The sequence below is a fragment of the Ochlerotatus camptorhynchus genome, unplaced genomic scaffold (genome assembly GCF_037179485.1).
Source record: "Ochlerotatus camptorhynchus isolate MF236.1 unplaced genomic scaffold, CSIRO-AGI_Acam_v1.1 ptg000035l, whole genome shotgun sequence".
NCBI classification, from domain to species: Eukaryota; Metazoa; Arthropoda; class Insecta; order Diptera; family Culicidae; genus Ochlerotatus; species Ochlerotatus camptorhynchus.
Genome location: NW_027040526.1, coordinates 1,277,600 through 1,304,103, shown reverse-complemented (window position 1 = coordinate 1,304,103; position 26,504 = coordinate 1,277,600). Strand labels below are relative to the sequence as shown.

Below are 26,504 nucleotides of genomic sequence, written 5' to 3'. Positions count from 1 at the left end.
AGCATAATAAACGTACATAAATAGCCCTCACCTAGGAAGTGAAGATGATGATAAAGACGCTTTTTACACGCAGCTTGAACGAGTATACCACAGCTGACCAAACCATGACGTCAAACGCTCAGGTTGGCCAGGAGGAGGAAATTTGTCCGGTTATCGGAAAGTTCAGCGCTCACCAGTTTACGAACGAAAAAGTCCTCAGACTCATAGATTTCGCCACCTCCAAGAATATGGCCATACTTAGTTCCTATTTCCAGCACAGCCACCAATATCGGTACATCTGAAGATCATCACTACAGACAGAATCACAAATCGACCATGTTTTGATTGATGGAAGACACTTCTCGGATATCATCGACGTCAGGACCTATCGCAGCGCAAACATCGATTCGGACCACTACCTTGAAATGGTAAAAGTGCGCCAAAGGCTTTCCGTTGTCAACAACATTCGGTACAGACGCCCAATTCACTTCAATGACGACGTGGACATTGCCGGAAGAACATTTCAGGCGGAGGTGGACCAGCCCACCAGGCTGAACCGTGAAGCATAAAAGGTTGAATTGAAGGTGAATTCGTCGATGACAAAGTATCTGTTAGCTGGAGAAGCCGAGCGCAATAGGGCTCGCATTGGCAGAAGTGTAACAATAGACGGAGATGAGTTCGAGGTGGTGGATACATTTTGGATCATTGGTGACGTCAAATAACAACTGCAGTAGGGAAACTCGGAGACGCATTATTGTCGGAAGTCGTGCCTACTACGGACTCCACAAGATCTTAAAGTCGGGTAAACTTCATCGCCGTACTAAGTGTACCATGTACAAAAAGGTTGATAAGGCCGGTAGTACCCTACGGGCATGAGACATGGACGATGCTCGAGGAGGACCTCCAAGCATTGGGAGTTTTCGAACGTCACGTGCTTAGGACCATCTTTGGCGGGGTATATGAAAACGGTGTTTGGAGGAAAAAATTAACCACGAACTGCCGCAACTCTATAGTGAACCCAGTATCCAGAAAGTCGCTAAAGCTGGTAGGATACAATGAGTGGGGCACGTTGTTAGCATGCTGGAACAATGGTGTTTATCTCAAGTCCGGCTGGAACAAGACGCAGAGGAGCGCAGCGTGCTAGGTGCTTGGACCAAGTGGAGCAAGATCTAGGAAGAGTGGGACGCTCGAGGAATTGGTGACAAGCAGCCAGGGATCGAGTTAGTTGGTGCAACATTGTTTTGCAGGTCAAATCTTGAGGAACGTCAGACCAACAAAAGTAAGTAAGTAATTTCAATTAGGAAGCTCATACAAATGTGGAAGTTATTCTTTAAAAAAATAAAAATAAAACAAAGGCTAGTTTAACATAAAATTTAATTTTTTTTTCTAGATACTTGCACCCTTAAAACTTATATTTTGCAGCTGAGCTACGCCTATGGAAGGTACGTGAGCAAATCAGCGATCATTTCTTTTGCCAGTAGTAGAGGGGAGAGATACTCCTCACCATCCCTTCCTAACAGGGGAGTTTGGTAAAGGAGATGATCAATCCGATCCGTGCGTTCCTCAAAATTGACCTTTTCTCGCTTTCTACTCTCTAGATAGAATTTTCACACTGCCGTACTCTAACGAAACTATCAAATCTTTACTTTCACTTCCTCATATATCGTATATAATGTCCACTTTAAGTCTGATACTTGACGATAAGTATCTCCAACATTGTTTTAAGAGGTTTTCCACTAAAAAAGATCTCCATTTCAGTGAGATGAAAAAATATACACCTACTGTCTTCAGCAAAGTTTCTTGTTTTGATATTTTCTAAAGCTCTGCTCGAGACACCAAACCTGAATATGGAATTTAAAAAATTAAATAAATCGCCGAATCATTGATCTGTCAATGCTAAAAGAAGGGGTTTTTATATTAAGAAATTTTCCCGAAGACACCACTCACCTTAAATGCAAGATTCACGCGATTATGACTTTTGATCGTCGTTTCACAGTTCAGGACGACTGTACGATACCGAAAAATATGTAGCATTTAAAAAAATACGATTGATTGATCTGAATTTCCCATCTTTTAAGCTTGAATTTTATGTCTTAAATAACGTTCGTATATACCAGTCTAAAGTACTGAAAGTTACATGAGTTTTTCGTAGTGTTTACGTAGGTATTTGTCATTTGAACGAGTTTCCAAGATCCACTACGTTCTCAATTAGAGCAGCACAGCATTTGTTTTAGAATTATGCTATACTCAGTAGTCCTTAGTACCCGAGTAAAACGATTAAGAAATGCTTAATAAGAGTTTTTATCGAAACAGAACTGATGATTTATTATTTTCTCACATATGTTTAAGATGTCCTGGATAAAAGATTCAGCCTTTAAAACATACAAAAAATATCATGGATTAATACAGCTCAACAAATAATATATCATTGGCTTCATGTGTATTGAAAGATAAGGTCGCACGGGGGATTCGTTCAGATTTTTCTGACTTTTGACGTCAAAAATGAAATGAGCGTCCCAAAAATTTACTTTAATAGTGATTTTTGGGCACATTCAGAATCATTTTAGGTTTTGTCCGACTTTTGTATGAAGGTCCGCCACTGTGTGACGTTTCCCCCACACTATCAAAAAACATCATGTTCATGTAAAGTGATATGCTGTTGGATTGGCACTTCTTGTAAAACATTGTGGTTCGATGTGCAAATCCCTTGAAGAGATCATATCGAAGCACGATGAAATCATAAGCAAATCACTTTATTTTAGATTGTATTGCACATTGTTGTTAATGTGCTGTGCTTTGAACTCGAAATGTCAACCATACTGATATTAACAATCTATCACTTTAAGTTAAAATTTATTCAGAATATGACCATATCATATTACTACCCAGATCACATGTTTCCAAGTTACATTGAACAACATTGCAAGGCCTTTAGTAAAGGGTGATACGGTCAAAATTTGGTCAATATCAACTTGACGTATTTCTTTCAATTTTGCATTTAAAAAACCTGAACACCCCTCATTTTGAAGGTGTGTGTGTGTAGAATGTTGCTCCTATTTTGATTTTGGAATTCACTCTTCAGTTGTCAAAATGCCGTCCAAGCAAGAAGAGCAGCGTATCAAAATTTTGCTCGCGCATCGCGAAAATCCGAGCTACTCGCACGCAAAGTTGGCAAAATCGCTAAAAGTTGCCAAATCAACCGTTATAAATGTAATTAAAGTGTTTGGGGAACGTTTGTCGACAGCCAGGAAGTCTGGATCGGGGGGAAATCGAAAACCGGAAGCCGCTGAGACGACAAAGAGAGTTTCCGGTAGTTTCAAGCGAAACCCTAACCTCTCTCTCCGAGATGCCGCAAATAAGCTGGGTGTATCGTCTACAACCGTGCATCGAGCCAAAAAACGAGCCGGACTATCGACTTACAAGAAGGTAGTGACTCCAAATCGCGATGATAAACAAAATACGACGGCCAAAGCGCGATCCCGGAGGCTGTACACGACGATGCTGACGAAGTTTGACTGCGTGGTAATGGACGACGAAACCTACGTCAAAGCCGACTACAAGCAGCTTCCGGGACAGGAGACAGGACAGGAACGGCAAAAGGAAGGGGAAAGGTAGCAGATGTTTTCAAGCACATGAAACTGTCAAAGTTCGCAAAGAAATATCTGGTTTGGCAAGCCATCTGTACCTGTGGCTTGAAAAGCAGCATTTTCATAGCTTCCGGGACTGTCAACCAAGAAATTTACGTGAAAGAGTGTTTGAATAAACGTCTGCTGCCTTTCCTGAAGAAACATGGTTGTTCCGTACTGTTTTGGCCGGATTTGGCATCTTGCCATTACGGTAAAAAGGCCATGGAGTGGTACGCCGCCAACAACGTGCAGGTGGTTCCCAAGGACAAGAACCCTCCCAACACGCCAGAGCTCCGCCCAATTGAGAAATACTGGGCTATTGTCAAGCGGAACCTAAAGAAGACCAAAAAAACTGCTAAGGGCGAGCAGCAGTTCAAGGCAAACTGGCTTTCTGCGGCGAAGAAGGTGGACAAGGTGGCTGTACAAAATCTGATGGCAGGGGTCAAGCGTAAGGCCCAGCAATTCGGATTTGGAAAAGCGGAAGCCTAACTGAATATATTTCCTGAATTTTATACTAATTGAACTTGAAAAAGAAATTAAATTTGATTTTTTAAATAAACGATTTCACCGATTTACACGCGTTTTCCCTTGACCAAATTTTGACCGTATCACCCTTTAGAAGTAAGACGAGACATTGAGTAATAAATTTGATAAGTTTGACACTGTTTTGTAATCGAAATTATCTAAATAATAAACTAATCTTGATTACAGTAACATTTTCGTATTATTCACGCTCTAGAACGCAAATTATTTCGGGTGGAAATGGAGAATTATCGCTTTTCTCGCTTGAATTCATTTGTTGTTGACTTGACATCTTCGCAAGTAATGTTTGTCATGTGCGTTTTGACATTTGCTTCCAAAAGCAAAACTTATCAAATTCAATTGATGATAACAGTGGTGCCAATTCAAATGATAATCATTTTGATTTAAAGGTGTTATACAGTACATATTTTTCAACGACAAATCACTTTGTTTCAAAACGCAAATAACTTGAAAATCAATGATAAATCACTTCGATTCGTATTGCCGCATAACAGGCAGAGTCAAGTGCAAGAGCATTTGGATTAGATGTCATAGCTTTTTACCGTGCAGGTAACAAATCGTCTTAAGTGGACCCTACACGACAGTTTGTATTGACAATAATCGTATTGTCAATACATTTTATATTGACGTCAATACATCGGTATTGACAATATTTCTGTATTCACATCATTGACAATAAGTATTGACAATTTTTCTTACCGTGTGGGGTTCGCTTTATACTATAGATTTCATGTGGAGCTGCCACAAATCTTGAATCCTCACCACACTTGGACCGACTTCGAAACGAAAATTCAATTAGCATTTGATGAAATCTTTTACTCTCGTAGTATAGCAACGATTGAATCCTATCTTCTAAACACTCGTCCAACGTTTCATGCAATTGTTCGTCGTCATTAGACCGATCAATATTTACCTACCATTATGTTCACGTTCACATTTTTTTTTCGATACGAGTGTACGATCAATATTGGTGTCTACAGCAGACAATCCCTGTGTTTAAACGAATCCGCTTGCCACTGTTGAGCGGTATTGACAGAGCGTTTGGTTCTAAACAACGTAAAAAACGCTTCGTGAAAATTATACATACGAAGTCTGGCACATCGAATCCAACTGAAAACAGTATTCAGGCACATTTTCTATGAAAACCTTTCAGAATTCTCCCCCCCATTCGCCGCCGGCTGGGTCTGGGCCGCCATAAAACGGTCAGTCAATAAATAATCAGATTTGTCTGCGATGGAATTCATTCCCAAAGCTTCACCGATGGCACGCATTAGAGTGATAGGAAAAAATTGGTAATTCAAGCAGCAGTGGTGACGACGGGATGACGATGCTTCAGTTCTAGCCAAAGTAGATGAATTTTCAAAGCAGTGATTGTAATTTTTCAATTCATTAGGCGTGGTGGCTGTCGATTTTATGATAATTAATTGAAGCTGATGAAATACCCCGTATGCCGCAAATACAGATTGATATCGTTACGTCGTCGAAAAGAAGTCTTCCTCCAACACCACCACCATCATGGCAATGTTCTGAAAGCAATATCAGAAGTTGGAAATCTTCTTACCCGTTCATTAATATCATTCCACCTCGCCACCTAAAGTCTTTTGAATGTACCGTTGTCAAGAAGAATAGGGGTTCGTTCGTAGAACTTTTAAGTCGCTTCACTCATTGACTGGCTGCTTGGAAGGGAGTTCAGAATGGGGAGTCTACCGGTTGGCTGCACTAATGAATGGGAAACTGACTGTTTTGGTTGCTCCGGTGGTGGTATGATTAGTATCTTAGCAAGAAGGAACAAATTAATGAGAACTTTTCAGCGATGGTAACCCATTCGCTGTCGTATGTACGGAATTGGTTTTCGAAATAAATGCGTGAAGGAGATGTGTTCAAGTAGTGCTACACCAAAATTTGATCGAAACGACAAATAACGACTTGATTTGTTTTCAATGCTACTTGTTAGCTATACAGAATGTAAATATTATTGAATATACCGGATTTATCTTAAGAAACAGCCTAAGGTAAAAGGACAGTAACTTTATGCACACAATTCGAATCGAGTTTTGATCTTGGACAGAGTATTCGGCATAGACTTTCCAATCTACGTTTAAAGTCTGGTACACGCGAATCAAAAATGTATAACATTTATTGTTAGTTGCATTCCCTATCATCTTCTGCAGCACATGATATAGGTTGGAATTGCTGACGATTAAATGATTTTTTATCTTTTGTATTTCTTCTTCTATCTACGCTTTCGTTCAGCTGAAAAAGTATGCGAAATCGAGTATGAGAGGAAATGAGTGCATCTTATTCGCTTTTAGCCTATCCTTGTTCCGAAGGCCTGATAATCGCTACGTTCGTGGTTTGAGGCCAGTTGGCAACTTTTAATTTATTTTTTTACACTCCACATTTTGCTTTCTCCATTTTCTTGCATTGAACCGCAAATCGGTATACTTCATCCTCCGTTCATGCGGTCTCCACTAACATCCTGCAATGATGAATCCCTCATTACTGTAAGCAAATTTTACATCCCGCGTATTGAGCAAGCAAGCAAATGAAGAGAATCAAACTTTGAAGTTCTTCCGCAAATTCAGATTGTAACCAAACTCGGTCAAATTTGGCACAATTATTGGGAACTTCCACACAGATCGATAGAACAGTTGGGAGTAGGGGATGTAATGTTTACCGATCCTGATGTGCACAATATCAAGCCAAAAATGAAACCATGATATAAAGATTTAAGTATTGAGAGAAGTTCCTTTAGAGTAAGTTACATTTAGCTGAAGCTTGACTCGACTGGATTTCTGCTCTTAAAGTTCTTACAGAATTTAATTGATTTGGAATACAGGGTGCGTGACGAATTTTTGCAGTAAATTTCAAATAGCAATTTCTCATGTTTGTGCATCATGATTTAGATATATTTGGCAGCACTGGATAGCTTATACTGTTAGGTGTAAGATTTAAACAAACAATGTTGAGTAAACGTAAAGATGTCGAAACAAGAGAGCAATCTGTCAGCCGTTGTCGCTTTGTTGCGCGCCGGATTATGCATGGAAGAAATAATTCGGTCGGTAAATGTGTCTGAAAGAACAGTGTATAATATTAAAAAAGGCTTGGGAAAGTGATAAGACGGAGCACCTGCTCATACTGCTAATAAAGCACAGAAATGGCTTACGGAAAATATTTCGTAAATTTGGGAGGAATAAATTTGGCCCCCAAGCAGTCCCGATATCAATCCGTTGGATTATTTTGTATAGGGCGTCGTCCAACGGGATACCAATAGAACCCCTCACACCACACTTAAGTCGCTAAAAGCTAAAATCAAGGCAGTGATGACATCTATGGATCGAAACATTTTAAAACGTGCATACTGCAGTTTCCGGAAGCGTCTAACTACAGTCGTCGAAAGGGAAGGCAATTTTTTTGAATAAATTTACTTACAACTTCCATATGTTGCGAAAGAAAATAAATCGCACAAAATTCATTGGTAGAATAACTAACTGGTGTATTTTTTCTCAAATATGCCATTTACTGCAAAAATTCGTCACGCACCCTGTATGCTGTCCGCATTGCTTCTCTGATACATAGTTGAGAGTTTTCAAAGCCTACGAGTTTCAATTCCGTCCTAGCGCATTAAAACGCCTTTTGATTTTCTTCGTCCTACGAATGAAGGCAAAAATGGAATTGAAAAATTGATTTGCATGGAGTGCTTCTTTTATTTTAAAACTGGGTTTAAACTTCCATACTTTCCACTCTATAAGACATTATCTTGTAGTTTTTGATCTAAAGTATTGTAGCAACCATAAAACTACTCGTCATACACACTAAAAAAATCTGAATTTTACTGGTGATGTAAACATCCATGCATGCAAACATTCATGCATGTAAACTTCCTTTTCACGTAAACTAGCAGCTTGCAAGAAATGTTGCAAACAAAGGTGGAAAGTTGCATACAATAAATGGAATATTGCATGACATGTCTCATAAATTTACACGATTTATAATGTAAATTTGTATGATTTATGACGCTCCATTTATGTGCATCATAGTAACGGAAATTTACATTACTTTTTTTTAGCTGTGTACATGTATGTGATGTTTTCCGCTCAATAGGCCCAATATGTAGGATTAGGCTGAAGAAGTTCTCTACACTATACCATTTAGTCTGAGAAGATGTTGTAAGGAATGAATTTTGCGTTTTAAGAAAAACTAAAATATATTATATTAACAATATGATCCACTCTCTTGCTTAGCTGGTGAAGCGATTTTAAGCGATGAAAGCGCCTCTGTGGCCAAAAAGCCTACCAATGTATTTGTTTATTTCCACGAGTGGTAAACCAAATAAATATTTGTATTATATTTGAAATTAATGTATTTCAGTTTATTATTGTATTTGATGACAATAGTGACACGCCAGACAAATTTTAATGTAATATACGAAATGTAATATTTGAAAATCATTTGAATTTTACTTTTGTAATAAGTGCCTATATTTGCGCCTCTCCCCTGCGCTTTGGTCAGAGAGCGTATAGGGCGTCGTTGTGCCTATTTGGTCGTGGCACATTTCGAGTATGAGAGAGTAATTGCAGTTAGATCAAAAGTGCCTGAGAAAAATGCAAGTACTTTCGCAGATTACCCGAAGTTGCGATAGTGAAGGTATGGTCACAGAAAGAAGACATAACACTCTTAAAACGTTCATCAAAACCGTTTTTAACGGTCAATTTAAATGTTTCTTAGTTGGTAGTACTGCCATTTGTGGTGCACATTCCCTAGCGTTTGACGTTAACACACTACAACCATCTGTTGAGTGTATTGCACATCAAAGTATATACGACAGATGGCGGTAGGGTTTACAATTATAAATGTTCAATGTGTTGTGTCTGCTTGTCTGTGATATAACATTGAGGTAACGTTAGGATAAATTCAAAACATTGAGAAATATTACACATCACTTTCAGAAATACTTCACTTCGCAACCGATGAACCATTCTGACGGCCATATGAGTACCCAAGTAACCATATAGTCGCAATATAGCTTGTATATTCTTACTTTGCTTGAGTATGGTTAGTTGGGGAATCTGATGAAACTGTCACTTCTTGAAACTGATCCCTTTCGTATTTCTTTCATTCTCCTTTCGCAAACGGAGCGCTCGATGAACCAGTGAATTTGGACGTGAGCCTCGTCCCAGATCACCATGGCAATTCAAACCGACCAAAAAAGGCGGAATCATATTAGAACCAACCAACCAAGGACGGTCTACGGAAGGAAATTGCCGGTGAAGCACGGAATGAAATACGAAGCGTTAGAGAAAAAGTCCAAGGGCTTCCAAAAGAAGCAAATAACGACGGCTGAAGAGCAGAATATGGTGAGAGCTTTCCATTCATTAAAAAAAAAATAAATATCAAAATTACACTAAATACATGCCAGGGTTGAAAAGAATATTTTCAAACCTGGAAGTGTGTATGTATCACCAATATCCATTTGATAACAGTGATGCATACATGCGGGGCTTATTGTGAGTGAAAGTAACCTCGGCGTGACTCTCCAGACATTCTGAAATGGGTTGCTGGATCTGCAATAGAGCTATCACCTTCTAACTCCCGGACTAAAGCTGTCTACAATGACCATAAATGCGACATTGTAGAGAGAGTTCTTCCATAATAACACTGCCGGCCAGTGGGGGTTAGAGGGAATACACACACACACAAGTGCCTATATTTGCGCCACTCGATTGTAATTGAGTGATTGTTGCTGACCTTTTCAACGCTAGATGGTGCGTGAAGCAATATTTTTAGGGGTCGCCATTGCAATGTATGGAAAAAGCATGAATGGATAATATTGTTAATATGGTTTATCTGGAAAAATGCAAACGGAAAATTTTTCAATCATTTTCTACAAAATAAAAATTAGTAATTCAAATTGCAATTTTCTTCAGAAATTGATTTTCATTTAATTTTAATTATAAATACATGAACTAATTAGCAATGTTGTAGTCGATGAAAACACCTAATTAATAGAAATCATACATGAATGATAACCCAAACGTATACATGATTCCACAAACAATCTGAGTGATATCCCTAACTCGTTATTAACCCTTTGTCTGTACTTTGGGGTCAGTTTGACCCTAGGTAATTTTAAAAGGCTGCATTTTTTTTTAAATTGTAGATGGGTTTTACTTATCCTTCCTTACCTAGGGCGGCCTCTGTAGCACTGTAATTTTAGTTGAAATCAACTTCAGAAAACTTGAAAACACAATGAAGTAATGATATTGGGTTTTTAGCTGAATACTTTTTACCTAGGAGATGAGTACTTAAGGGGGTTAGATGTTGATAAGTCTTTTTACTTGAAAACATATTTATTGGAATACTTTCGTAATTTCAATGGTTTAAATCATTAGTCTTTTTTTTAAGGAGGAGGGATCATTGTAAAATTCTACCCATGAAGTAGCATATGTTGATATTAGAAATGTTTGTCACAAGATTCAAACTATAGAGCATGATACTTCCTCCTGCAACGATATTTAAAAATACAAGATCTTCATTACTATGGATAGTGATGACATAATTTAATCACTAGATGGCTTAAATACACCTAACATAACGCTGTATAGAGAACTTGATCATATGGAAGGTTCCTATATCCAACAAAGTTATTCAGATTGACAAAGTCTATCTGAAAGAATGTTGTTAAGTTCAGAATTCACTCACCAGGTGGTGATAGAGTGACAATCATTATTAATTGTTTGCCCCGTCTTCGACAAAATTGTTCAAATGGACAAGACCTATTTTATTTAATTTTTCTTCGAATTGTTTTCCGTCGATCTTGTTTTCCGTACTGAGTAGCAATACTACCGACGCCAGGAAGACAACTCCCACACCTAGACCCTATCTATCGACCCATCAACTCATGGGACCGGAGACCAACGGCTTTACTTCCCCTGATCAGAGATGTCATGCCTCAGAAAATCCCGATGGTGCCGACTGGGATTGAACCCAGGCCCTTTGGAGTGAGAGGTAATCACGCTTACCACTACACCACCAGCGCCTATTTTATGGTAAAGAGTTTAGTTCAGAATTCAGTCACCAGGCAGCGCTAGTGTGATATTATTTATTCATTGTTTGTTCTATCTTATCATCTTGACTAGATAGAAGGTTCCCGTCTTTGGTAAAGTTCTTCAGATGAACAAGACTTATTTTATGGTGAAGAATTCAGCAATAAATTCACTCACCATGAAGCAACATTCATTTTGAATTGATTGTCCTAACTAAGCATATGGAGCATATGTCCTAACTAAGCAAGAGCTCAGAGAAAGTTAGAAAAACTCCAAAGGTTAGCAACTCTCTCAATAACAGGTGCAATGAGAAGTACACCATCGAAGGCATTGGATGCTTTGCTTTATATGATACCATTGCCTCAATTTGTACAATTAGAAGCCGAAAAGTGTGCTCTAAGGATTACAATGTCAGTGAAACTCTTTGAAGGAGACCTTAGAGGGCATATTAGGATTCTAAAACCTGTTAGTATCAACTCTCTAATAAGGAACAACGAAGACTGAATGGAGAAAAGATACAATTTCAATCGACTTTTTCAAGTATTTGACCCTGGGTGTAATTCATGGTAATTTGGTGGCCCGGTTCTTCGTCCAGGATCGATTGTTTTTCATACAGATGGTTCAAGATTGAACAATCAAGTGGGAGCAGGAGTAACTGGCCCAGGGATAGAAATATCGGTTCCTATGGGCAGATGGCCAACTGTGTTCAAAGCTGAAATCCAAGCAATTTTAGAGTGTTCCATTATATGTTTGCGTAGAAACTATAAGAGTTCAAATATATGCGTCATGTCCGACAGTCATGCTGCTCTAAATGCTTTAAAGTCGGTGACATGTCCATCAAAACATGTCTGGGAGTGTGTTCAATCACTTCAAAAATTGTCGTGTCATAATCAAGTCAACTTATATTGGGTTCCTGGTCATTCCGGGATTGAAGGAAGTGAAAGAGCTCATGCACTAGCAAGACTTGGATCATCGTTCATCGGGCCAGACGATGAACAGTTCAGATAGACGAGCCAGTACCACTCGATGTATTTTTCTTTACTTTCCTTTTTTTCTATATTCTATAATACTGAAACAATGTTGGGCTTAGAATGCTCATCAAAATGCTTAAGTAAGAGAAACGTAGAAAATTTAACTGCAGACATCGTTTGTCTGCCGAGTGCTCAGAGAGTGAGTAAATTTTACTCAGTTGTAGGCGTAGGTCACTCAGCGCTAGAGTAATTTACGCTTTTAGAAATTTCTTCTTTCGAATCAGTAAAAGTGACTCACTCTCTGAATAAGATTTGATTCCTGGTGCGGTCGACGATTTTTAAGGGTTTATATATTCCAAGGCTTCCAGGTCACAATATACGATGGTAATAATAGCAAAATAAAAGAAAGCTTTCTATTAATAACCGTTGAAGTGCACAAACGTATTACCTAAGATGTTGGCGACTAACAGTTGATTGATAAACTCTCAATAGAATAAACATTCTATGGTAACATCGATATATCGTTTCATGAAACCCTTCACGATACGAGTTTGGGTTGTATTCAAATATCTTCGAAGGATTTATTCCTATTGAAAGCAATCAAATCGAAACAGCTATTGATAGCGGATTTTACCTTTGCATCGACTTCCTTTTGTCCGCATTGACAATCGGCAGACACAGTGGGAAGTCGATGACATTAATGCACGTTGGCTTTTTTTCCAACTGAATTGATATTTTTACAACCATTCAAATGCTCTCTCCTCTGTCTTGTTTATGGACTTTGTAAAATAATCACTTCATTCAAAAATTGATACAACGACACTAAAAGGGTTGCAGACAAAAAGTCTTTGCTCGACAAGAGCAAAGCGTATTACTGCGCGTTTCAAACCCCCTCCCACTCCGACCAGTTTCGTTGAACGCCTTCCTCTTACCTCTTCCTCCCGTCACTATCAACACTAAAAATAAAAGAACTTACCGACAGACTCGACCCACTTGATTCCTTTCAGTGTTCAGTTCCTACTTTTGTACAACTGGAAAAAAAATCTCAAGATGCCATCCCCTCTTCACGGTATTGAACGATAAAAATTCAATGAACTATAAAATTTTCATTGTAGATGGGAAAATACGGAAAAAAAGCAACTGCACGGGAACAAGAGGGTGCGTTTCGAGTTCTCTCTTGATTTTTCTGCTTTTTTCCCCCATTACTTAAGGACCGAGCGACGGCAACGACGGCGGTAGTGGATGATGGCTATGTAGCTTCAGTCGGAATATTCAAATTCACTTGCCTCCCAGCCGCGAAGAAGCGCACAGTCTCTCAGCTAGACGAATATAGATTCAAGAATCGTGGGCCATCTTTGTTCTTTGCCATCACGGCAGCAGCACCACCCACCGGTGATGATCCTTCTTAAACAATAAGAGCCGCTTCAAAAGATCTCATTCTCGGGTGGTTTTGGAAAGAAAAAAAACGGGGCTGTTCCACCTTAACGCTTACGGAAATATGGCAGTTGGCAGCTTCTCTTTTCTATTTTCTTCTGTTTCAGATGACTGCCACCACTGCGAAAAGCCGAGTGCAGGTGAGTGTCATTTTTGCTCTTTGCTGATCTTCCTTATTCCTTGTCGCAGAGGCAGGTGTGCAACGGGTGACGGGGGGGAGCAAGGTGCGGAATTGCAGCGCGAAAGTCAAAGTCGGAATGATTGAATGGCTGATGCTTGAATGGGATATATATTCATGAGAGCTAATGTGGTAAATGATGTGTGCAAATCTGCGGTAAATGATGATTGCTTCCAATAAAGGGAGGAAATTGGGTTTTCTTACGGCAAATGTGTCTCCGGGGATTTGGGTCGGTTGAATGGCCTCGAATTACCGATGAAATCAGTGAGATGTAAACAAATGCTTCTGCTGGATTATTCGGATCATCATGCTGTAATCCTGATATAAAGGAGTACAATTTTCATTCGTGTTTGGATTTATTGAAGAAGCATGGACTCATCGAATGAAGGCTATTCTTTATTGTTTATTGTTCATTGTTTATTGTTCATTGTTTATTGTTCATCGTTCATTGTTTATTGTTTATTGTTTATTGTTTATTGTTCATTGTTTATTGTTTATTGTTATTTGTTTATTTTTTATTGTTTATTGTTTATTGTTTATTGTTTATTGTTTATTGTTTATTGTTTATTGTTTATTGTTTATTGTTTATTGTTTATTGTTTATTGTTTATTGTTTATTGTTTATTGTTTATTGTTTATTGTTTATTGTTTATTGTTTATTGTTTATTGTTTATTGTTTATTGTTTATTGTTTATTGTTTATTGTTTATTGTTTATTGTTTATTGTTTATTGTTTATTGTTTATTGTTTATTGTTTATTGTTTATTGTTTATTGTTCATCGTTTATTGTTTATTGTTTATTGTTTATTGTTTATTGTTTATTGTTTATTGTTTATTGTTTATTGTTTATTGTTTATTGTTTATTGTTTATTGTTTATTGTTTATTGTTTATTGTTTATTGTTTATTGTTTATTGTTTATTGTTTATTGTTTATTGTTTATTGTTTATTGTTTATTGTTTATTGTTTATTGTTTATTGTTTATTGTTAATTGTTTATTGTTTATTGTTTATTGTTTATTGTTTATTGCTCATCGTTTATTGTTTATTGTTTATTGTTTATTGTTTATTGTTTATTGTTTATTGTTTATTGTTTATTGTTTATTGTTTATTGTTTATTGTTTATTGTTTATTGTTTATTGTTTTTTGCAATATTTTCTCCGATGCAATTAAATCTATGATCGTAAATTGATCCATTTTTATCGAATCTCCGATTTGTTCATCTCTTGAAAATTCGTCATTTTTTATAGTTTATCCCGTAAATGCAGAACGTAACGCCTTAATTTAATTGCTTCCAACGTATGACACCAACAATATCGTCCAATACTATGCGCCTTGTATTTATTCCCCTCAAAGTGACACATCCTCAACTTTTCGCCGTGTTCACGTATCAGTTAAAGATGCGCTAATTTTGCTTTTGTTGGTAAACAACATTGGGTTCACGCGTCCTTTGAAATGTTTACTACCGTCATCAAAGAAAAAAGTGTATTGCATTTTTATGTTTAGAATTAAATTTTGCTTCGCCTTTCACTTTGAACAGATTTTTCGATAGTGGAACATAAATTTTTTGTGGGTATTTTTTAGTAAATCTTTGAATGCTCCGTCTGATTACTGCAAATTTTCCCTTTGATCATAGTTTGCTAGTTTCACCGCAATCACAATCATTCCAAAATTTTAAGCTCTTCATGACATATTTTTCTGCATGAAAAATCTAGGAGCAGGGGTCTACTACAGCTGTCAAGTGCCTTCTATTGCAATATAATGGCTTAAACCAGGAAGGCTCTTTGCTGTATATTCCAAAATATTTTTTTGATATTTTCAATATCTTGACTTTGACTTATAAAACAATATTTGTATAACTAACATTGCACAGTGGTCCAGAGCGGAAAAATACATGGAAATTGGGTTTTCTGCAAAATCTACTGGTTATAGCGTTTTGATGTCTTCGAAAGAATTGTTGGTAATAAAAAAGCGCATGTTTTCATTGGATCAGTCATTAGGGTGATTCAGTTTTAGGGTGACTTCAAAAATCTAACTCTTCAGGGAACTTGGGAACTTTTTTTTACTTTTTCAAAGTTGTAGAAGATGCAAAACCAAGCAACTTTGTCGAAGACGTCAAATTTTTATCTCATCATCTACGCAGTCTACGAACTGAAACAACTAGAAGGTTAGGGTGAATCACGAAAAAACTGTTTTTTGACCATAACCTTTTTTGCTTTGCATTTAGAGAAAACTAGTCTTCAAAATGGAGGGGAACCAGCCCCAGGATGAAAGCCTCCCTAATAAAGATAAATTAATTAATTAATTAGTCTTCAAAACACTTTTAGAACTTTAAAAAACACACATTTTGATCACCTAATTATGATGTTTGGACCAATGAATCAAAAGATATAGTTATTTTAAGGTTTGAAACAAGTATTTTTCAAACTAATATAACTTTTAAACGTATAATATTATTTAAAACATTAAATAATTGCTCAATCACAGCAACTAATTCCCATTAATTTGTTTGTATCCAAAATTTCAGCTCAGAACGAGTTGTCAAAACATTTTTTGTGAGCAAACAGCTTAGATTAGTTGTCACTATTATTTTACAATAGCTTTTAGCAGTTTTTAGGAGGAATGGCCGGTTATTGCCACTTTTATTCATGTTCATGTATTTTCCTTAAAAAATGACAATTTTCTAATTCAAATATCTGAAGTTAAAAAAATGATACCCCTACCATTTTTTCAGCAAACATAGAACCAAATATCTTCTTTCCATTACTTTCAATAGATTTGCAATTGGCTCGCGCGTTTTAAAGTTATATTAGTTTGAAAAATACTTGTTTAAAACCTTAAAATGACTATATCTTTTGATTCAGTGGCCCAAACGTCATAATGAGGTGATCAAAATGTGTGTTTTTTAAAGTTCTAAAAGTGTTTTTAAGACTAAATTTCTCTAAATACAAAGCAAAAAAGGTTATGCTCAAAAAAATGCTTTTTTCATGAATCACCCCAACCTTTTAGTTGTTTCAGTTCGTAGACTGCGTAGATGATGAGATGAAAATTTGACGTCTTCGACAAAGTTGCTTGGTTTTGCATCTTCTACAACTCTGAAGAAAAAAAAATCCCAAAAATTTCCCTGAAGAGTTAGATTTTTGAGTTACCCTAAAACTGAATCACCCTAATGACTTTTATTACCAACAATTCTTTCGAAGACATCAAAACGCTACAACCAGTAGATTTTGCGGAAAACTCAATTTCCATGTATTTTTCCTCTCTCACTGTGCATTGTTCAGCATAAAAAGCTGTATATTCATGATTTCTTTAATTATTTCCTTGAAATACTTTAATATTTTCGATTATATTAAGAAATATTTTATTCTATTTTCAAAGGTGTAGCTATGTCATTAGACCGAATACCTTTAGGCCAAATGGGTTATTGGACTGAAAGTCATTAGTTCAAATGGGTCATAAGGGCGTATTTTGAAAAGTAGTTGACTTTATTGGAACAATTTTCATAGCTTTGGATCTTTGATGATTTCTAAAGATTCTTGCCTCTCTTTTAAGATATTGAATAGGGGAAATGGATGTAATGTTGGCATAAATGCCTCTAATTAGGGCCCATACAATTGGCCAATCGACAACATTTTCAATAACGATCAAAAATTTCCATTAGTACCGTCCCAATGACGCTTTTATCTAGATAAAATTGATAAATAGTGGTTTTTAGTGATGGGACTAATATTAGATCCATAGGCCAACATCAGAGCTAATTCCCCTGCATTACAAAATGTTGATTTAAGAACTTGAATAATGTACACCAATCAGCATAAAAAAAAAATCAAGATCTTATTCAATGATCAAAAAAAAAATGATCTTTGACTTTTTTTTCGTAATTTTGAAATCTCCGACTTGGAAATCTTTTCATGGTTTAGGAATTTTGATAAATTAATAGATTATGGGCATAGAAAATGATGCAAGCTCAAGGACTTGGCAAGTTTTCGAAATCTCACATGTAGGATCATTTTTAGCTGAGGAATGTTTAGCCTATGATTTTTCAAAGCAGATATCTCTCGCTCTAAAACATGAGCAGTTCTTTTGAGTTTCAAAAATAATTATCTGAAGACATTTTCATCTTTGAAACACGGTTGGTTCTTTCGAGACATATTGTAGCAAAGATTTTTGGCATAATGGATGACCATCTACATAATTTCGCCTTCTTTTTTTAAGCATATTATAATCTTATACCAGAACAAACCATGATGAAAAATAAACTACTATTAAATTTTCAGTCTAATCACCCCTTCGTCCTGGTGACAAATTCCGTCTAAAGATCCATCACCATTTTCAAATATATCTATATTATCTTGCCTCTTGGCTTGAATCCAACAACGCAGGAGTTTACGTAATTGATTGACGTTTGGTGCCTTCTCGTAAAGCAGCTGCTTGGGCAACTGTGATCATAAACCAATTCAGTTCTCCATGCAGAATCTCATAAATGTGCAGCATCTAAGGCTGATTCCATAGTGAAAGCGAAGCGAAGAGGCGAGCGAAGCATTGAAACGAATGTAAGGAATATACAGGAATACAATAACACAGGGTGGACATCTTTATGTAGTCGTCTGTAGTTCACTGATTTCCAATATATATAACTTCTCCGTTTAAAATTAAATTGGGATATTGTAAATCATGTCTGAACAACGCATCCGGGCCGTGGCCGGCAACGAGCTTAGAAAAAGCCTTCGCATTCGGCCCGTGGGTTATTTCGGGATCTTTGTCGGACGAAAGTTTGGAATCGTATTTGCGGATTTCGGTAACAGTGTTCTGCAATGAGTGTTGAATAGCACCCAACTAACAATTTCAGCTGCAGATTAGCTTATGGCAATGGCTTATACAGCTATTTTATGCCTGTAAAAGATAGTATGTAGCGAAAATTGTTTGTTCGGCAGCCTAAATTTTCAAGTTTCTCGTTAAATCACTCAGCTCCTTATCATAAAAAATAACAAGCATTAATAAAAAACACTTATTTGGAAACATTGCTGAAGATCGTTCCTTTTTTTTCTTTATTTAGTTTAGCAATTTTTAATGCTTATTAAATGTAACAAAACTTTGGATTTTGTAAAAATGTGGAAACCACATAGAAACCTCAATTGGTCGGTCAGTGATAAATTAACATACTTAAATATTTTCGAAGGTTTGGTTTCTGTTAGCTTATGTAATTTTAGTATACCAGGAACAATATACACATTTTTTATAATATCAGTAAATCCTGTAAATCCAAGAGTTGTATTTTTTTAAATTATGTAATTTGATTACTTTAGTCTCAAATCAGATATTGTGATATTAATTATTAATTAATTGTTTATTATTAATGTGATATTTAAAAAATTCTGGACCGCAGTTGATATAGATTCTTACATTTGGCCCGTGGTTTAAGAACGTTGGCCAGGCCTGTTGTGAATAGACGAAATTTGGCAGAATTCCTTTGCATTCCGTCAACACGGAAAAATTAAACTCGAAATCTGCTTGAGCTAACGAAGCGAACCAAACAAATCAAGCGAAACAACTTAAAAATATTCCGCGAATTCCGTTTCGAAGCGAAATAAACGGAATAACTTGATATATCGCATACCCTTACTCCTAACAGCATAGCATAAACCAGGTTGCACAATGTCGTAGGTGGCACAAGCTCCAAACTGTTGTTAAGAAGGAGACCCACCTTCATCCGTTGCTGTTAGATAGTAATTTGTGATTAATTACTACTTCTTAGATAAAGGATGTGTCTCCCTCCAACAGACCAGAGCTGTCCTGGCCACGTTCTTGCATCTGGTGGGGAACGGCGAGGAATGTTAGTCCGACACTTACTCAAGAGAGATGCAGAGAACTCTACGACCCCTCATAAGTGTCACGGGAAGGGTGGATTTTTGTTAGTAGGGAGGGTAACCCGAGCAAAGTCGGTTAACAAAATGATAGCAAATCGATATTAAAGTTTGCAGTTCCTATCATAATGAAAACTTGTTTTGATTTCAATTGTCGAGACATAAGTCTGATATCATATTGTGCTTTCATTATGCAGTCAAGCCTTTTTAAATGAAAGCAACTTAACTTGAAGTTCTGCTGTTAACGTCTTGTTTAAAAGTTAATTTAAGTTCATATGTCGTTGAGCTAACGATTATTGTTTATTTGTTTTGTTTAACACATTTTAGGTCATTCGAAACTTGCCCGGGGTGAGATTTAAGCTCAAGTCTTTCAGCAGGAGAAGCATGGATGCTAACCATTTACACCAGGTCCGTATTCAGTAACATTATGAATGCAAAATTAGAAATCAAATTGATTTTATTGAAAGCAGGATTAGTTTTCCGTTTGATTCAACAGTGTAAAATTCTGCTCTCATTTTTGCTGTGTTAACCGTTAAGTCAACCAAAATGATATCAACTGGAGTATTCAAAATAGGTTACATCATAACAGCAAAATTCGATTTCAATTTGATCTCAAATTTTGCTCGGGAAGCCATAGGATACGCCCAGCCAGCGTTACTGGCAATTGTTATATCGAGCATATAAATAGAAGCTGTAAGTAGTTTATCTGTCCGTTGTTGCTGCCCATTACCTAAACATGTTATTCAAAACAGTCTTCAGATTTTGGAATTATGAAACGTTATCAGCTCGATCCGGTTGCTCCTTTGCGCTTGAAAATGTTTTTTGATCCTAAACATATGCACAATCCATTCTGATCCATAGGAGGTTATTAGTAGTATGTGGAATCGTAGATTAGAATAAAGATTCGCCCTTGGCCTAACTCCCACTGTCTGGCAGTGGCATTATGGATAAAATCTGCCTGCAATCATTTCTTATGAATGCAATAAGCTTGAACCCGGGAGCTAGAAGGTGACAGCTCTACCGCAGCTACAATAGCCCATTTCAAGGACGCAAGCAGTTCGAAGCTATTTTCACACATGATGAGCCCCGCTCCAATACATTATCGATGCAAATATACACCATTTGATAATGTACTGAAACTTTCAATCAAGCAGTAGTGCAATACTTAATTGACGCGTATTGAAATAATCGTCTTGAATTAGATGGATATTTCCTATCGAGAACAGAGAAATGAAAAGGTAAATAAACTGAACTGAGCGTAATGCCGTGGATACACTTGTATGTCAAACTATGAACATGAGCATTATTTTTATAATAAATTGTGAGCACATCCATGGTCACACTTGTATAGTTGTTGTATAGCGCTTCTAATTATTATAAAAAATCATGCTCATGCTCATAGTTTGTCATCCTAGTGTATCCGCGGCATAACTACGGGTAGGTTAGAACAGTCGGCACCACATGTAACGGATAAGAATTTGAAATTTTTCACTTAATGCACTTTTCAACATCACTTCTGTACTTTCAAATTAACACTTTTAAAAAATTAAATTGTAAATTTATAACATTTTAACTTGAACGAAAACGACGCAGTAAAATAAAAACACGTCATTTTCGCAGCGTGGCCTACTTCGATCATCTGCATACCCTTACTCCGAACAGTGGCCAAAATCCCCTTGTGTCGTTTTGAAATCGGTATCTCGCCGCCACCACCGACGTCATCCGTCATCTGTTATAATCCACGTGCTGGACCGAGGACACGAAACTAACACTACCACCGGCAGCGACCGAATGTGTCCAGTTACTGTGCCGATCGAAAACTCTTGGCCGCCACTATACGCCACTTAACGTTACCAATAATAATTTATCATATAGTATATCAAGTTTAATGCTTTTCCATCGGTGAATTCGAAAGTCTATCTCCAAATGGTACGGTATTTAATATGATCAAAAAAATGCAGAGGCTGTTCCTAACCTACTTAGACACATTTTGTGGGATTCTTGACCACCCCACCCCTTGCGGCAACTGTAGCCGCATTAACATTCTGAAATTTACTGGTGATGTAAATATCCATGCATGTTAACTTCCTTTTCACGTAAACATGCAACTTGCAAGAAATATTGCTTACAAAGGTGGACGGTTGCATATAATTTATGGAATATCTCATGATATGAGTCATAAATTTACGTCATCAATTATGTAAATTGTATGACATATGACGCTCCCTTTATGTGCATCGTAGTAACAGCCCAAGTAACAATTCAGTAACCATTTAGCATCCACTCTGATTTATGATGGTTTTATAACGGCAATGAACAATCCATTTAGTTTAAATATAGCATTTTAAAGTGTAAAACATTCCTGCTTAGAAATTCAGCTTTTTGTTGTTTTAAAAACCTTTCATAGTCTGGCAAGAAAGTCAAAAACTGCCTTCTTTTAAAAATAAATTTAAAACAGTTATCAATCCCTCCTTAAAGCTGTACTGTAATTCAAGCATAAACGTCATAAGCAATTGTTTATTAATGTCATGATGAAATACTTTATAAACGTGTTCTATCATTATAAAAGCAACTATACAACAATTAGGTTTTGCATTAGAGAAAAAAGCATTTATTGTTGCTTTTAAGCCTTTTTAAAGTGCATCATTAACTCCCCAATTACTTTGTTTACAAATTGAGCTTAAAAGATAATTCCTCATAGTTAACACTCCGAATACGATGCCTCCGAAAAACGTGTAACGGCAAATTTGCAATGGCACAACTTAGCCATTTCTTAATGAATTTCAAAAACTGTGGTACCTTTAGAATTCCTAGGGTTTCTAGATGATTTTGATTGCAAAAAACTTGAAAATAGAGTCGTCTACTTTTTTAAAAAGCGAAAAGAGTTGTTACACGTTTTTTTGAAAGGTGTGTCTGTAGGGTTTTGCAAGTGGCGCAAGATCTGTAATTTAGATTAATGGGCACAAATGTTCACAATTAGCCAGAATACAGTCACGGTTCCTATATATGGATCCTGGAGACAACGGAACGGTCCTCGAAAAATTCGGAACATCCGTAAAAATGGTCAATCCATGATCCTGATCCTAGAGCTCTGCGGTTTTTTTGAAAACATTAGGAACTGTGATATAAGCAAATATTTGGGGTCGTGACATAAACATGTACCTGGATGGCCATGGGACCGTCCTCTGGAAGATCCGGAACATCCGTAAAAGTGGACAATCCATGAAACTGATCCTAGAGCTCCGTGTTTTTTTTTAATATTAGGATCTGTGATATAAGAATGAATTTGGGTCATGGACCCAGATGGCCATGGGACCGTCCTCCGGAAGATCCGGAATATCCGTAAAAGTAGTAAATGCACGATCCTGATCCTAGAGCTCCACGTTTTTTTATAAACATTAGGAACTGTGATGATAGAAAGAATCTGGGCTTGTGACATAAACATGAACATGGATGTCCATAGGACCGTCCTCCGGATGATCCGGAGCATCCGTAGAAGTGATCAATCCATGAAACTGATCCTAGAGCTACGCGTTTTTTTAACATTAGGATCTATGATATAAGAATGAATTTGGGTCATGGACCAAGATGGCCATCCAGCGGAAGATCTGGAACATCCGTAAAAGTGGTAAATCCACTCTCCTGATCCTAGAGCTCCGTGGTTTTCTTGAAAACATTAGGAACTGCGATATTAGAAAGAATTTAGGCTTGTGACATAAACATGAACCTGGATGTCCATGGGACCGTCCTCCGAAAGATCCGGAACATTCATGAAAGTGGAAAATTAACGAAACTGATCCTAGAGCTCCGTGGTTTTCTTGAAAACGTTAGGAACTGTGATATTAGAATGATTTTGGGATCGTGACATAAACATGGACCCAGATGGCCATCGGAACGTCCTCCGGAAGATCCAAAAAATCCGTAAAAGTGGTCAATGTATGGAACTGATCCTAGAGCTGCATGGTTTTTTTTTCCGAAAACATTAGGAACTGTGATATAAGAATGAATTTGTGATCGTGACTTAAACATGATAGATAGCCATGGGACCGTCGTCCGGAAGATCAACAACATCCGTAAAATGGTCACTCCATAAAATTGAGAGGTGGAAGCATTACAATGACGAGCACCTCAACGGTGATGCAGCAGAAAACGAAGGTGGCACGGCAACAGACCTTGGAGCACGTGCAGAAGACGACAGGCTACTGGCCCCTGATCTTCAAGAAGTTGAGGAGGAGATCGGTTGACTGAAGAACAACAAAGCAACTGGTGTAGATCAACAACCAAGTGAGCTATTAAAATACGGTGGTGAAGCACTGGCTAGAGCGCTGCACTGGGTGATTGCCAAGATTTGGTAGGAGGGGATATTACCGGAGGAGTGAAGCAAGGTGTTGTATGCCCAATCTACAAAAAGGGTGACAAGTTGGATTGCTGCAACTACCGCGCGATCACACTGCTGAGCGCCGCTTACAAGGTACTCTCCCAAATTATACGCCACCGCCTGTCACCATTTGCAAGAGATTTCTTGGGCAATACCAGCAGGGATTCATGGGTTCATATTCGCGATTCGGCAGGTTCTGCAGAAATGCCACAAATACAACTTGCTTACACATCATTTGTTCATCGATTTCAAATCCGCATACTACACAATCAATCGTGATCAGCTATGGCAGATTATGCACGAGTACGGATTTCCAGATAAACTGACGCGATTGGTCAAGGCAACGATGGATCGAGTGATGTGCGTTGTTCGAGTATCGGGGACACTCTCGAGTCCCTTTGAATCTCGAAGGGGGTTACGGCAAGGTGATGGACTTTCGTGTCTGCTATTCAACATTGCATTAGAATGTGTGATCAGAAAAGCAGGGATAAACACGAGTGGCACGATTTTCAGGAAGTCCATCCAGCTTCTTGACTTCGCCGATGACATCGACATCATGGCACTTTGAGGCGAAGGCGGAAACGTACATCAGACTGAAGGCTGAAGCTAGGTGGATTGGACTTGCCATCAACGCATTAAACACAAAATACATGAAAGGAAGAGCTTCTAGGGAAGACAATGTTAGCCTCCCACCCCGAGTTCAGATTGACGGTGACGAAATCGAGGTGGTCGATGAGTTCGTGTATTTGGGCTCACTGGTGACCGTCGAAAATGATACCAGCAGAGAATTTCTAAGACGCATTATGGCAGGGAATCGTGCCTACTTTGGTCGAATAAAATTCGCCACAAAGTTGACTATCTAAAAGACGCTGATTAGACCGGTGGTTGTCTGCAGCCACGAGACCGTTACTATGCTCGTGGAGGACAAACGCGCCCTTGGATGACGGAACGTGAAGGAAGCGAATGAACCAAGAATTGCACCAGCTGTTGGGAGAACCATCCATCGTTCACATTCCAAAAATTGGGCGACTACGGTAGGCTGGGCATGTCGTAAGAATGTCACACGACGACGCAGTGAAAATGGTTCTCGAAAGCACCCCAACAGGAACAAGAAGAAGAGGCGCCCAGCGGGCAAGGTGGATCGACCAAGTAGAAGGCGACCTGCGAACCCTTCGCAGACTACGAGGCTGGCGAAGTCTGGCCATGGATCGAGTAGAGTGGATACGACTTCTTCGGAAAGCAGAGGATAACAAGGCCTTAGCCCGATTGTAAGCCATAAAATTGATCCAAGAACGAAAAACCGTGGAACTGTGATATTAGAATGAATTTGGAGTCTTAACATAAACATGGAACCGAATGACCATGGGACAGTCCTCCGGAAGATCCGTAAAAATGGTCCATCCATGATACTGTTTCTAGATCTCCGTAGTTTTGTTGAAAACACTTCTAACTGTAATATATGAAAGAATTTAGGGTCGAAACATCAACATGAACCTGGATGGCCATTGGAACGTCCTCCAGAAGATCCTGATCATCCGTAAAAGTGGATCATCGATGAAACTGTGACAAAACTGTGGTTTTTTATTCGAAAACTCTTTTAACTGCGATTTAAGATAGAATTCCGGGTCGTTACATAAACATGGATCAGGATGGCCATGAGACTGTCCTCCAAAAGATCCGGAACATCCGTAAATTTATCATACTGTGAAACTGATCCTAGAGCTCTGCAGTTCTTTTTTAAACACTGTGATATAAGAAACCTCTGGATCACTTTTACGGATGTTCCGTATCTTCCGGAGGACGGTCCTATGGCCATCCAGGTCCGTGTTTTTTTTTTATCTTTATTAAGGAGACTTTCAGCCCTGGGCGTGTTTATGTCATGACCCCGAATTCTTTCTTATATCGCAGTTCCACATGCTTTCGAAAAAACCGTAGAACTCTAGGATCAGTTTCAAGGATTGACCATTTTTAAAGATGTTCTAGATCTTGCGGAGGATGGTCCCATGGCCTTCTAGGTACATGTTTATGGCACGGCAGCAAATAAATTTATATATGACAGTTCCAAGTGATTTCGAAAAAAAAAACCGTGGAGCTCTAGGGTCAGTTTCATACAATGACCACTTTTACGGAATTTTCGGATCTTGCGAAGGACGGTCCGATGGCCATCTGGGTCCATGTTTATGTCACGATCCCAAATTCATTCTAATATCGCAGTTCCTAACGTTTTCAAGAAAACCACGGAGCTTTAGGATCAGTTTCGTGAATTTTCCACTTTCACGGATGTTCCGGATCTTTCGGAGGACGGTCCCATACCCATCAAGGTCCATGTTTATGTCACGACCCCAAATTCATTATATCATCTCAGTTCTTAGTGTTTTTTTTTTCAAAACCTGCGGAGCTCTAGGATCATTTTCATTGATTGACCACTTTCACGGATGTTCCGGATCTTCCGGAGGATGGTCCTATGGACATCCAGGTTCATGTTTATGT

At 37.9% G+C, this 26,504-nt stretch overlaps 1 protein-coding gene across 2 annotated transcripts in view; it reads left to right on the top strand.

Annotated features, from left to right (window-relative positions):
- SP2353 overlaps positions 1–26,504 on the top strand; it is a 741,117-nt gene that overhangs the window by 244,095 nt on the left and 470,518 nt on the right. The window contains exon 3 of one of the 2 annotated variants that reach the window (XM_065231886.1): positions 13,707–13,739. The exons of the other annotated variant lie outside the window; for it this stretch is intronic. Within the exon in view, the coding sequence (XP_065087958.1) occupies positions 13,707–13,739 (33 nt within the window). The remainder of the gene's footprint in view (positions 1–13,706; positions 13,740–26,504) is intronic. 2 annotated transcript variants of the gene reach the window in all.